The sequence below is a fragment of the Neoarius graeffei genome, chromosome 13 (assembly GCF_027579695.1).
Source record: "Neoarius graeffei isolate fNeoGra1 chromosome 13, fNeoGra1.pri, whole genome shotgun sequence".
In the NCBI taxonomy this organism is placed as follows: Eukaryota; Metazoa; Chordata; class Actinopteri; order Siluriformes; family Ariidae; genus Neoarius; species Neoarius graeffei.
Genome location: NC_083581.1, coordinates 2,218,088 through 2,233,441, shown reverse-complemented (window position 1 = coordinate 2,233,441; position 15,354 = coordinate 2,218,088). Strand labels below are relative to the sequence as shown.

The window sequence follows — 15,354 nt, the reverse complement described above, 5'->3', positions numbered from 1 at the left end:
CTATTTTTAGAACATATTCACAAATATTTTATAGTTTTTAAACGATATTTATGTATTATATTTAATTATTTACTTTATTTTTTTACTTTTAATTTCTTTATGTTATTCTTACTTGGCTTTTATGCTTCACTTTAATTAAAAAAAAGTCTGATTTCATGAAAAAAATGTGTAAACTGAAAAAAATAAACAAAAAATGCTGATGAAATTGAGAATAAAGTTGAAAATATGAACCAGACCCCATAACTCCTCCCATAACTCCTCCCATAACACCACCCATAACACCACCCATAACTCCTCCCATAACACCACCCATAACTCATCCCATGACTCCACCCATAACTCCTCCCATGACTCCACCCATAACTCATCCCATGACTCCACCCATAACTCCTCCCATGACTCCACCCATAAAGTCTCTCTGGGAACCTTAAAGCATATACGCAGAGCCATTGCCTCACTTTTTGTTGATAAATGCCTTGAGACCTCAAGAATGGCACAGGAATAGTTTTAAGCGTTAACAATAAATCTAATATAGTAATTTTTATGATTAAAGTGATTTATATAGGTAGCGGTCTGAGTGAATGACCTTGATATCCGTAACGTCACAGCAGGAAGTCTATCGGTCTCATCGCCATTTCCGCTATACTAAAACACAGAGCTGACTGCAACTCCGATCCTCCATTTTGAGCTAATTTATCGCCATGCCACGGAGATGTGTTGCTGGCGGGTGCAGCAACATGACAGAAGGTGGATTTACGTTGCATTCATGGCCCAAGAATGTTCAAACTGCAAAGATTTGGACGCGTTTTACGAGAAGTTCACGGACACATTGGGCGCCTATGAAGTGGTCTCTCCTCTGCTCTGCACATTTTACTGAAGACTCGTACGAGACCTCTGATCTGTTGAGGAGCGTTGGCTATAAGCCCGGATTGAAAGAGGGTGCAGTACCAACAATTTAAGAAAAAGAAAACTACAAGAAAAGGAAAGTATTTATTTTATTTATTTATTTTTTTAAAAAGCAAAGTTTAGTTGCACCAGTCCTCCCAGAATGGGCTCAGGCAATTACTAAAACCCGGGATGGAACGGGACGGAACATATCGCTCGGGCAGTGACCTCCCCGCGGTTGTTGCTAAAACCGGTGACGTCCCGTTCCATCCCGGGTTTTAGTAATTGCCTGAGCCGAGCAGTAGTGGCGGAATGCACAGTATGAAGAAAAGTGAAAGAGTGGAGCAGCCGTCTGATTTCTAAACTGGATATCGCTGCCATCTCGCCCTGACGTGGAAGAAGCGAATGAACGGAGAACTGAACGAACAACTGAAAGTCAGATTGTTTCAAAAACAATCGGCCACAAGATCGGCCTTCAAGAAGCGAGAACGCAGACGGGTAAGCGCCGACTCGCATTTGGATACAAAACAACAAAAACAACTCGTTGTTTACCTGCATTTAGATTAATCCATGTAACCTGTATTGTGTGTTTAAGTTAGCGGTATAAGCAGGGCTTTGAACCAGAATTTTTTTTCCTATTGGTTCATTCCGAACAGAAACGGAATTTTAACGTTTCCGGTTTTGGGTTCCACCATTAAATAGACGTTCCCGAACCGGTTAGAACAAAAAAATTTCGTTCCCGGAACGGTTAATTACGTTCCCTGTCAGCTGTTTAACAAATGGCAGCTTAAGCCAAATGTAGGCTAATTCTATTACAACCTTCATTAAATAAGACAAGAAATAATTCAAAACAATTATTATTTCAAATGTTGGCGATTTGGATTCTCAGTATGTCTTCCCATCTACACAAACAGAAAAAAGTGCCAAAAATGAAAGATAATTCGTTTAGTGTGTTACCAAAGGCTAGTCAGGCCCTATAGAGGGCTACCGCATGACGTCACCGCGCCGCGAGATTTTGTTAGGCGCCATATTGGAAGACCAAGTACACATCTATGCAAGTACATACATACATAAAACAAACTACACCTGAAATGTAGCCAGAGCCGGTTCTGCCCTAATCTGGACCCGGGTGCAACATTGCAAATCCCCCCCCCCCCCCCCCCCCCCAAAAAAAAAACAAAAAACACCAGTCTAAATCAGGACAACCATCACATAACTATAACTATAAACATTTTATATCAACTATTTTAACTAAATGGGCTATAATAAATAAGCCTGCAGGCAGCCACGGCGGGCTGCCTCAGAAAACTAACCATTTGTCCTACCTTAAAACTCGTTTTGCATTTTCTGCCTCCTTTTTTGTATTTTCGACCCTCCGTTTATTTTCTTTCCTTTTCTGAAAACCCGATTTGTGTCCAGACATTTTGTTCTGCTACCAACGAACTAACTCGTCAGGTCTCGTCTCTCGAGCCCGCGATGATTCCCGTGGGAAGGGCAACAATTGATACATTTTTACAAACAGCCAATAGGGAGGTTGCAACGTTCAGGCTCTTCTTTGCTCAGACACTCAGTAATGCACTTACTCACTTATTATCACGTGGAGACGTGATAGTAGTCCACCTTCCCGCTCTCTCCATTCAGTCAGCAAACGTCACACAGGAAGTGAACCCCAGCGGGTCATAGAAACTTGCGCAGGAGAAGAATGACTTTTTTATTTGTAGGCTACGGAAACTTTAAGGAACGAAATAAAAACCGGTATTAACCGGTTACCATTATTTTTAATAAGCATTTCTGTTCCGGAACATAAAAATTAATAAAGTTTCTGGTTTCGTTTCTGTTCCATGTGAAATAGAAAAAGTTCCTGGTTTTCATTTTCGTTCCTTGAACTGGTTCAAAGCCCTGGGTATAAGATTATTTAATTTGCTTCAGAATGTGATTGTCTCAGTTTATCTGATTATTTAATGAGCCTTTTACGTTTTATCAGTGAAAATGCATGCATGTACATGTATGTTGCATAAGTTATAACACCCATCCTGTTTTAATGAGAGTCAACCCACAATCAGTGAAGTCAAATCAGTCTTAGTTGAGCAAGTCGGTAACGGTATTTCTTACTTTCACCAGAAATTTTTATTTATAAGACTTTGGTCTATAGCTGGGGCGGCACGGTGGTGTAGTGGTTAGCGCTGTCGCCTCACAGCAAGAAGGTCTGGGTTCGAGCCCCGTGGCCGGCGAGGGCCTTTCTGTGCGGAGTTTGCATGTTCTCCCCGTGTCCGCGTGGGTTTCCTCCGGGTGCTCCGGTTTCCCCCACAGTCCAAAGACATGCAGGTTAGGTTAACTGGTGACTCTAAATTGAGCGTAGGTGTGAATGTGAGTGTGAATGGTTGTCTGTGTCTATGTGTCAGCCCTGTGATGACCTGGCGACTTGTCCAGGGTGAACCCCGCCTTTCGCCCGTAGTCAGCTGGGATAGGATCCAGCTCGCCTGCGACCCTGTAGAACAGGATAAAGTGGCTACAAATAATGAGATGAGATGAGATGGTCTATAGCTGTAAAAGGCCTCGGCCTTAAAACCGGTTCCCGCTGTGACATCACGCGCTCGGGGCTGGCTGGCTCAGTGGGGCAGCTCCAATCACAACTTTGCGGTCGATTTTAACTCTCAAAAATATATATTTTTTATTCCCATTTATGCAGCATACAAGAGTCAGGGATGGAGATACTCTCCACTCAGAAATGTATTTAAAAATAAAGGCTCTGCGTATCTGCTTTAACCTCATGATTGACACAAATTTGCTAATGTTCAGCGAATAAAAATGTATTTTAACCTCTAATTTGAGTTTTAAATACTTAAATATGTTTAAATTATATAATTTATTTTAATTCAAGGATAATTCTGATTTTCTTCTATTTCTATATTTTATTTATAATTTGCCTATTACACTCTCTCACTTCTTATATTATAGTTATTTTCATTTAACAATCTGAAGGTGATTTAATTTTAAAAGTGTTTGATTGCTGAATTTTTCATTTTGAAAATTTCATACAAATGAAATCAAAAGAAATTGGGCAAACACTAACCCCGCCCATAACTCATCCCAACTTTGAAGTGCATATCACGGGTAAATTCTGGAGCAAGATCAATGTAATTCTCCTATTTTATATTAAACTTTGGTCAAATATCTGTCACATTTTGCATTTTGTGCAATTTTTTTACCTTGCGCAATACCAGAAAAATTCAGTTGAAATCAAGCCATTTGAGGCGAATTGGTCCGCCTCTGAAAAAACTTGGCATTTGGATTTCCCGGGAAACATTGATTTTCGTGACGTCGCATGCGGGACGCCTCCCTCTGAATCCTACGTCAGCGTTGGTTTGTTTATGAGAAAACGACCTGGTGGTTTTCTGCAAATTTCTTCAACGTTATCGTGTAATTATTAAAATGGTTAACAGATGTATCGTAGGAGGGTGTAGCAACACCAATCTTGATGGGATTAGTACTCATCGTTTCCCACATCGCGCTCAGGTGACAATTCCATATTTCAATGCAAAATCGCTAGCTGCTAAACTTGGTCTACACAGGCTGTGCACTGAAACCGTGCAAGCTCTCTCAGCCTGCTGGCGCTTCCGCAGGTGACGTCACGAATCTGGCTCCAGACTCCCTTGGGATTTTTCCAGATGCGTTTTGTTATTTTATTTTTTTCTGCTGTAGACAGATGGCCTTGTGCAAAATTACCCTTCTGGATGAGTGTGTAAAGGGACATACTTTCATATAAAAAAAATGAATTTGGTCCAGGATATACACTTTAAACTTTATAAAGGCGTGGTGTAAAGGGGAAATGAGTTTATTTCCACTCACAACAAGAACCATTTAAAGATGTGATTGTATTTAAATTACAATTTATTTTCACTCAAATATAATTTTGACTCGGGGCGGCACGGTGGTGTAGTGGTTAGCACTGTCGCCTCAGAGCAAGAAGGTTCTGTCTGGCGCCTTGTCCAGGGTGAACCCCGCCTCTCGCCCATAGTCAGCTGGGATAGGATCCAGCTCACCTGCGACCCTGTAGAACAGGATAAAGCAGCTACAGATAATGGATGGATAATTTTGACTCACTTTTAGTAAAGATTTAAAAAGTGTAAATTTTGGGAAGTATAAATTTTCCCCTTTTCTTCATTGCTGTCTTGTTTTCATCACGTTGAAGTTTTGGTGCAGGTGTGAAATTAGTTTATTTCCACTCGCAACATGAGCCACTGAAAGACGAATTGTTGGACTGCACTCGCTTGGACACGGTGAGGAAGAGTCGAGGTGAGGACAGAAAACCTCTGGCACAAATCCGCAAACTGGATTGACTGACACTTTTCCATTTCCACATTCCCACTGAGCCCAGTGTACGCATGGCTCAGTCTGAGGACACAGAGTTCACAATGCTGTCACTGGCTGAGTGTGAGGATGTGAACCAAAGACATTCTCTTAGTGCAGTAGAGCCACGTTTTGAAAACTCTTTAATTCACTTCTCAAAGTGACATGATTCGAAAATAACACAACACTGGACCCAGGATCCGGATTCAGAGAACTGGAGCAGGATGATAGTGTGATGATCTGTTCACTGTATGAGGACTCTCACTGTATCAGGACTCTCATTGTGTCAGTACTCTCACTGTATCAGTACTCTCACTGTATCAGGACTCTCATTGTGTCAGTACTCTCATTGTGTCAGTACTCTCATTGTGTCAGTACTCTCACTGTATCAGTACTCTCACTGTATCAGTACCTTCACTGTATCAGTACTCTCACTGTATCAGTACCTTCACTGTATCAGTACCCTCACTGTATCAGTACTCTCACTGTATCAGGACTCTCACTGTATCAGTACCCTCACTGTATCAGTACTCTCACTGTATCAGTACCCTCACTGTATCAGTACTCTCACTGTGTCAGTACTCTCACTGCATCAGTACCCTCACTGTATCAGTACTCTCACTGTATCAATACCCTCACTGTATCAGTACTCTCACTGTATCAGTACCCTCACTGTATCAGTACTCTCACTGTGTCAGTACTCTCACTGTGTCAATACTCTCACTGTATCAGTACCTTCACTGTATCAGTACTCTCACTGTGTCAATACTCTCACTGTATCAGTACTCTCACTGTATCAGTACTCTCACTGCATCAGGTCTCTCAATGTGTCAGTACTCTCACTGTGTCAATACTCTCACTGTATCAGTACCCTCACTGTATCAGTACTCTCACTGTGTCAATACTCTCACTGTATCAGTACTCTCACTGTATCAGTACCTTCACTGTATCAGTACTCTCACTGTACCGGTACCCTCACTGTATCAGTACTCTCATTGTATCAATACTCTCACTGCATCAGTACTCTCATTGTGTCAATACTCTCACTGTATCAGTACTCTCACTGTATGAGCACCTTCACTGTATCAGTACTCTCAAAGTGTCAGTATTCTCACTGTATCAATGCTCTCAGTGCATCAGTACTCTCACTGTATCAGGACTCTCACTGTATCAATACTGTCAATGTGTCAGGACTCTCACTGTATCAGTACTCTCAATGTGTCAGTACTCTCACTGTATCAGTACTCTCAATGTGTCAGTACTCTCACTGTGTCAGTACTCTCACTGTGTCAATACTCTCACTGTATCAGTACCTTCACTGTATCAGTACTCTCACTGTATCAGTACCTTCACTGTATCAGTACCCTCACTGTATCAGTACTCTCATTGTATCAGGACTCTCACTGTGTCAGTACTCTCACTGTGTCAATACTCTCATTGTGTCAGTACTCTCACTGTATCAGTACTCTCACTGTATCAGTACCCTCACTGTATCAGTACCTTCACTGTATCAGTACCCTCACTGTATCAGTACCCTCACTGTATCAGTACTCTCACTGTATCAGTACCCTCACTGTATCAGTACCCTCACTGTATCAGTACTCTCACTGTGTCAGTACTCTCACTGTATCAATACCCTCACTGTATCAGTCCTCTCACTGTGTCAGTACCCTCACTGTATCAGTACTCTCACTGTGTCAGTACTCTCACTGTGTCAGTACCCTCACTGTATCAGTACTCTCACTGTGTCAGTACTCTCACTGTGTCAATACCCTCACTGTATCAGTACTCTCACTGTGTCAGTACCCTCACTGTATCAGTACTCTCACTGTGTCAGTACTCTCACTGTATCAGTACTCTCACTGTGTCAGTACTCTCACTGTATCAGTACCCTCACTGTATCAGTACTCTCACTGTATCAGTACCCTCACTGTATCAGTACTCTTACTGTGTCAGTACTTTCACTGTGTCAATACTCTCACTGTATCAGTACCTTCACTGTATCAGTACTCTCACTGTATCAGTACTCTCATTGTATCATGACTCTCAATGCGTCAGTACTCTCACTGTATCAGTACCCTCACTGTGTCAATACTTTCACTGTATCAGTACTCTCACTGTATCAGTACTCTCATTGTATCAGGACTCTCAATGTGTCAGTACTCTCACTGTGTCAGTACTCTCACTGCATCAGTACCCTCACTGTATCAGTACTCTCACTGTATCGGTACCCTCACTGTATCGGTACTCTCACTGTATCAATAATCTCACTGCATCAGTACTCTCACTGTGTCAATACTCTCACTGTATCAGTACTCTCACTGTATCAGCACCTTCACTGTATCAGTACTTTCATTGTATCAGTACCCCCACTGTGTCAGTACTCTCAAAGTGTCAGTATTCTCACTGTATCAATGCTCTCACTGCATCAGTACTCTCACTGTATCAGGACTCTCACTGTATCAATACTGTCAATGTGTCAGGACTCTCACTGTATCAGTACTCTCAATGTGTCAGTACTCTCACTGTATCAGTACTCTCAATGTGTCAGGACTCTCACTGTATCAGTACTCTCAATGTGTCAGTACTCTCACTGTATCAGCACTCTCAATGTGTCAGTACTCTCACTGTCAGTACTCTCACTATATCAGGACTCTCACTTTATCAGTCGTCATCGGCTGTCCATCGCTAGTGATGATGCCTGCTTCTTTAGGATGTGCAGAAATGCAGATGGGCCATGAGACCAGCACCAGCGCGACAGAGTCGTCCGCAGCGGTGGCATGAACAGACTGGTTGAGTTGCCATGGAATGTCTGGCTTCATGAGCAATCGTATTCTCCCTTTGATGCTTATCTTCAATTGCGGACACTGAGTTTTTAACTATGCTTCACCATTTCGCTCTAACCGAGGCGTCCCTTTCCCACGTCTGATCAATAATTCCAGCATTCTTCATGTTCCTCTTGAAGGCATCTTTGTACCTCAGTTTCTGTCCTCCTTGTCTCCTCTCTTCTTAGCTCAATTCTCAGTAGAAAACGGCTTTGGGTAGTCGCGTGTCAGGCATGCACCAGATGTGTCCAGCCCAACGAAGTTGGGCGACTGTGATAAAGGCTTCCAGGCTTACTGTATTGGCTCGCCTGAGGACTTCTACATTGGGGACCTTGTCCTGTCATCTTATTTTGAGGATTTAACGCAGGCGTCAGAGTTGTAGCCTGGTCAGTTTCTTGAAGTGTTGACGGTAGAGCATCATGCATTCAGTGGCATAAAGCAGAGATGGTAAGACTGCAGCATTGTAAATGTTCAACTTCGTGGTTCTCTTGATGTCATGGCGAGACCATGGTTGCTTTTATAATGCATCGAAGGCTTTGGTGGCAGCTTGAATCCGGCGGTCTATATCCAAGTCTGATATGTTTCTGTTGGTAACTGCACTGCCTAAGTAGATGAAACTCTCAGAACTCCTAAGAGGCATTCCATTGACCAAAACAACGTTGTTTAACCTTGCCTGTGGCTCAGGTGAGGGTTGGTACAGGAGTTCTGTTTTCATGGTATTGATTTTCAATCCAAAGAGGGTTGCAGATGTAGCAAAGCAATCAACAATTTCCTGCATGTCATCCAAATCTGTTGCTACAAATGCAGAGTCGTCTGCGTACAGCAGTTCTCACATGCAGATTTGGCAAGTTTTAGTTGAGGACTTGAGTCGGGCAAGATTGAAGAGTTTGTTTTCTGATTGAGTTCTGATATTGAGTCCTTTATCAAGATTAGTGCCCATAGTCTCTAGGACTGCTGTAAGGTAGAATATAAACAATGCCGGGGCAAGAACACATCCATGTTTGACACCATGATTGACAGGAAAAGCTTCACTAATGTCTCCTCCGATTGAAACCGTCCCAGACATGTTTTCATGGAAGAGCTTAATGAGCCATATGAGTCTTTCCAGGCATCCATACACTTCTAGTATCTTCCAAAGCGTCTCTTGGTCAATGGGGTCAAAGGCCTTTGAGAAGTCTACAAAAACCACGTACAGAGGTTGACGTTGCTCGATGGCTTTCTCTTGGAGTTGTCTCAGGGTAAAGATCATATCTGAGGTAGATCTGCCAGCCCTGAAACTGCACTGACTTTCTGGAAGTACATCTTCTGAGATATTTTTAATTCAGTTTAGAACTATCTTGGCCAGAATCTTGCCTGTAATGGAAAGCAGAGATATGTCATGGTGGAACACACTCACTCCTTTCTCCTTTCTTTTTGTAGGTGATCACAATTAGTGTATCTTTGAAGTCTTGGGGAAGACACATGTTCTCCTAACATGTATTGTACAGTTTTAAGAGTGCAGCTGTTAGGCCGGGTCGCCTCGTTTCAACACGTCAGCTGGGATGCTGTCTTGGGTGGGTGCTTTGCCACATCTAGTATCCTTGAGTGCTTTCTCAAGCTCATCTGATGTGATGGGTACACACAGATCTTCTCTTGTTGGTGTCCTCTCAAGCCAGCAACATGCCTCAGGATCGGCTGACCCTTGCTGGTTTAGAAGATTGGAGAAATGATCCTTCCACCTTCTTTATATGTCTTCCAGATTTGTGTGGCGTATAGTACCATCAGCACTTTTCACTGGTGCCACTACATTGCTTCTTGGTCCATAGAGAATCTTCAGTCTGGTAAATAACCCATGATAGTCCTTCATGTCTGCCAGTTCCTGTAGTTCCTCAGCTTTCTTGCACCACCATCTGTCTTTCATGGCTCTGATTTCTCACTGCACTTTCGCTTTAATATCTTTGAAAGCTTTAAAGCTTCTATCAGAGTTCTCTTTTAGATGTAAGTTGTAAAATTTGCGTTTTTCTTCTAACAAAGCTTGTTTAGAATCAGCCTGTTCTTGAAACCAGTCTGGTGTACTTTTTTTCTGCTGTCCAAGTATATCACTTGCAGTTGTGGACACAATATCTTTCAGCCACTGCCACATGTCCTTAACATTTTCTGTCTTCTTGATCAGGGACATTTTCCTGTAGAGCAGTTGTAATAGCTACTTTGAGTTTGCGCTGTCTCATCATTCTTCAACTTGTCTATGTCTAGTTTCTTATTTGATGTAGAGGCTGCTCTCTTGCATCTAGGAAATACAAGTCTGAGTCTCAGCTTTGACTGGACCATATAGTGGTCTGTTGAGCATTCAGCTCCTCGCATTACCTTTGTTGACAGAATCTCTTTCATGTTGGATCTGTGAGTCATGACATAATCAAGGAGATGTAAGTGTTTAGATCTTGGGTGGCACCATGTGAAGTAATTTTTGTCTGGTTGGCGAAAGTAGATATGAGTGATGCATAGTTCACGTTGAGGACAAAAGTTGAGCATGAGTTCGCCATTTGTGTTCCTATTTCCCTTGCCAAATTTCCTAATAGTACCTTCGTATGTTATATGATCATTCCTTACTCTTGCACTGAAATCTCCCGGGAGATTCCCAGCAGAAGCTTCTCTATTTGAGATACCCTGTCTACCACATCAGCTAATTCATGATAGAAGGCTTCTTTTTCTTCATCAGGATAGGTCATGGTAGATGCATACACATTGATCAGGTTTAGGTAACAATCATTTCCTTTGGGTACACATAAACTTATGATTCGCTCATATGTTCCCACTGGGAGTGATGGCAGTTTGCTGGCCATCTTATTCGAAATGGCAAAAGCAAGTCCTGCATTTTTTCTTCTGTCCCATACTACATTTCTTTCCTTAACAGTCCCATTACTTTACCATGTGCGAGTCACAGAGGTCCCCGTCGTCAGCTCCACAGTCGCTCTCCTGTCTCGCCGTGTTTATTCCAGATGAACACCGACTCGCTCTCAGCAAACTCAAACAGCACTGCCTCTGAACCGACCTGAGACACGACGAGAAGAACAACCAACACTACAATCAACATCACAATTGTACTATGATTGGTCAGAAGGTGTTGATTAATTCTCTATAACAGCACCTCTGTCATTAGTGCAGGTTTATATTATTGCTCTAGCTCTGGTGCATTATCGTTTCTATAGTAACAGCATTTTGCTTGTCTTATTAACATCAAGAGAGAGAATAAAGAGAGACCGGTGAGGGAACGACTGTTTATAGCTGCTGTAATGTAAAGGAGAACAGAAATTTTTCTTGTGGAGCATTAACTGTAACTATAAATGGATAAAAAGTATGACATGTCAGTTCTTTAATCAAAGAAAAATTGCTATCATTGACGAATTGTTGTGGTGTAAGAGGAATACAACATTTACCGTAGGAATGTGCTTTTATGGGAAACTAATCAACTGTTTGATTTGGTATAACAGAAAAACACACAGTATTTATTACTTACTCGTTGGTACTTTCATAAATGTGTATCCATGACAACAGGAAGCACTGTTACAAACACTAACGTGACAGTGAATAAATACAGGTCAGAGTTACCAGCAGGTAGAACTCAGTTCTGTCTTCATGGGTACCATGTTGTTGCAGTGGCCATGAGCAGAGGCCCAGTTCTCACCAGTCACACAGCACAGACTAACCTCCCTGGAAGTGACTGCACACACACACACACACACACACACACACACACACACACACACACACACACAAATATTAGAGTGCATGTGCATATAAAGAGACGTCAAGTCAAGTTTATTTGTAGAGCACTTTTAACAATAAACATTGTCGCAAAGCAGCTTTACAGAATTTGAACGACTTAAAACATGAGCTAATTTTATCCCTAATCTATCCCCAATGATGAAGCCTGTGGCGACAGTGGCAAGGAAAAACTCCCTCAGACGACATGAGGAAGAAACCTCGAGAGGAACCAGACTCAAAAGGGAACCCATCCTCATTTGGGCAACAACAGACAGTATGACTATAACATTAACAGTCCTGACATAAAGTCAGCTTCGTTGATACTATAAACCCCCCACCGATAGAAACCCGAGCGCAAAACCCTTCACGACAACCGCAGTCCCAAAGTCAGCAAGTCAACTGCAGTCCCCAGCCACAAAAGCACCACTGCAAGAGTCCAGAGCGTCCTCCAGGCGTGACCCCCAACTGTCCACATGGGGCCGCCATCCATAGGAGCGATGTGATGAGACTCCAACCAGACACAGGGCACCAGGATGGATCAGGCAGGTCTGAGGAGCAGAAGAGGTTCAGCATCTCGATCTCAGGACCGACATGTAACTCAGAGGGACAGATTTGGGGGGGGGAGAGAGAAAACACAGGTTGTTAGGTATGCCCAATGTCACCTGAATAAGTAGGAACAGTATACATATTGCACTGAGTGCAAGCAGGGACTCCGGCAACTAACTATGACAGCATAACTAAAAGGGGAGAGCCAGAAGGTAACACAGGCATGAGGGGCCCCGGGACATAAAGCAGCAGCCACTACACCGTCAACAAACTCGAGTGAGCAAGCGAGTGGGGACTGACAGCATCCATACATCCCAGTTTACCAAAACACTCTGTCTGAGGATCCTCCAGATCTACACCTTTACCTCATAAACACCATTAACACAAGGCTTGACTAAACAGATCTGTTTTCAGCCGAGACTTAAACACTGAGACTGTGTCTGATTCCCGAACACTACTTGGAAGGCTGTTCCATAACTGTGGGGCTTTGTAAGGAAAGGCTCCGCCCCCTGATGTAGCCTTCACTATACGAGGTACCAGCAGATAGCCTGCACCTTTTGATCCAAGTAGGCGTGGCGGGTCATAGAGGAGCAGAAGTTCACTCAGGGACTGTGGTGTGAGACCATTCAGTGCTTTAAAGGTCAATAGTAGTATTTTATAATCAATACGAAATGTGATTGGGAGCCAATGCAGTGTGGATAAGACAGGCGTGATGGGGTCATATTTTCTAGTTCTAGTAAGGACTCTTGCTGCTGCATTTTGAACTAACTGGAGCTTGTTTATGCACTTATTGGAACATCCAGACAGTAAGGCATTACAATAATCCAACCTGGAGGGAACGAAAGCATGAACTAGTTTTTCCGCGTCATGTAGTGACATTAAATTTCTTATCTTAGCAATATTTCTGAGATGAAAGAAAGCTATCCGGGTAATGTTATCAATGTAGAGATGAACATTACCCATTTATGCAACATTACATTTATGCAAATGAGGAACCCCTCCCTTCTGTTTCGAAAATCAACACGAAACAGCTGAACACAATCAGATAACAAGGAAATGATGGAACAGGGGGATGGAGAGGAATATCCCACTCTGCATGTTAACATTAAATACTGCAATAAATCACATCAAAAATCAGCCTCGACTGTAACACGTTTATCAAATGTTAGATATTATAACATTATTATTGTTAAATATCAGGATTATATCAGGATCTCACTTCTGAACAGAAAACTCAGAGCTCCTTTAGAAACTCTACAAAGAACCCGGAGTACAAAAACCACCAAAAATTGTGTATTTTTTTTTTTATTTTTTGCCTTACTTTTGCCGCCACATGAATGTATAAATAGAATAAATTTAAATGTATTTAGATATGTTCATTCTCGTTAAATACCAGTTATGAAATGAAAAATGTATTTATATAATTATTTATTGATGAGGGATTTGTTTTTCTCTGAATAAATTTATTTCAATTAAAGGTTGGATTTTTCTAATCTTTTCAGTGTGAGATGAAGCAACTTCACCAAAAGGGAGATTTTTTTTCTAACCCTTTTTACTAATTTTTACAAGGGGTGCCAATAATTATGGAGGGCACTGTTAATGTTCTATGATGCCTGTGATGTTCGCCACCGAGCCCAGAATAATGACAGGAAGTGAATGTGACCGTGTGTAGCGTTGTGGACCCACTGATAAGGTTCTACGTGGAGACAGAGAACGGAAAACCGTCAGCATAGTGAACACACACACACACACACACACACACACAGTCTCTGGATGTTTTGAGAAAATACTAGCCTCGATTTCAATGCTTTTCACAGAGTACCTCTCACCTATACGAATGGACATTCCAGCATCTGTAAGCAGGTTATAATGTGTTTATGACCACAGGGGTTATAAGCAATTCAAGCATCACAGTGCATGAGTTACATTCTGAGCAATTAATCCAGTTTATTCAGCGCTGTTCACACTGTAATTCACTTTACTGGATTTATACAGTTTTAAAAAACAATAAATTAATTTAAAAAAGTTTTTAAAAACGTATATTAAATTCAACCCCAAATCAGATTTCTAAATTCACTTTCACTTGTATTTCATCACAAACAGAATGAACCCGAGATATTTCATGCTTTGTTGGTCAACTTCATTTCATTTGTTAATATCCATCCATTCCTGCGTTTCAGTCCTGCAACACATTCCAAAAAAAGTTGGGATGGGGAAATTTAGGGCGAGTAATGAGGTACAACAATTAAATAATGATGTGATTTGAAACAGGTGATTTGGTACAAAATCAGTATCCAGGAAAGGCCGAGTGTTTGAGGAGTAAAGACGGACCGAGGATCTCCAGTTTGTAAACATATGCATGAGAAAATTATTGAAATGTTTAAAAACAATGTTCTTCAAAGAAAGATGGGAAGGGATTTGGATATTTCACCCTCTACGGTGCATAATATCATTAAACCATTCAAGGAATCTGGAGGAATTTCGGTGTGTAAAGGGCTCAAGCCTAATCTGAACCCTCGTGATCTCCGATCCCTCACTGCATCAAGAACCGTCATTCATCTACAGCTGATAGAACCACATGGGCTCGGGATTACTCTGGCAAACCTTTATCAAGCTACAATACAGAGTTACATCCACAAACACCAGTTAAAATTTTACTGTACAAAAAGGAAGCCTTATGTTAACTGTGTCCAGAAGCGCCGTCGACTTCTCTGGGCTCGGAGGTGTCTGGGATGGACCATCACCCAGTGGGAACATGTATTATGGTCAGACAAATCAGTATTCCAGGTCTTTTTTGGAAGAAATGAATGCCGTGTGCTCTGAAGATGAAAAGACCCATCCAGACTGTTAGCAGAAACAATTCCAAAAGCCATGGTGTGTCATGGTATGGCGTTGGGTCAGTGCCCTTGGCAAAGGTAACTTACACTTCTGTGATGGAGCATTAATGCAGAAAAATACACTGAGATTTTGGAGCAACATCTGCTGCCTTCAAGATGACTTCTTTTCC

At 42.0% G+C, this 15,354-nt stretch overlaps 1 protein-coding gene across 2 annotated transcripts in view; it reads right to left on the bottom strand.

Moving 5' to 3' along the window:
- Positions 1-15,354, bottom strand: part of LOC132896352 (fibulin-2-like) — a 91,342-nt gene that overhangs the window by 33,158 nt on the left and 42,830 nt on the right. For both annotated transcript variants that reach the window (XM_060937117.1, XM_060937118.1), the window contains 2 exons: positions 11,646-11,757; positions 10,965-11,088 (listed from right to left, as the gene is read on the bottom strand). In XM_060937117.1, the coding sequence (XP_060793100.1) occupies positions 10,965-11,088; positions 11,646-11,757 (236 nt within the window). The remainder of the gene's footprint in view (positions 1-10,964; positions 11,089-11,645; positions 11,758-15,354) is intronic.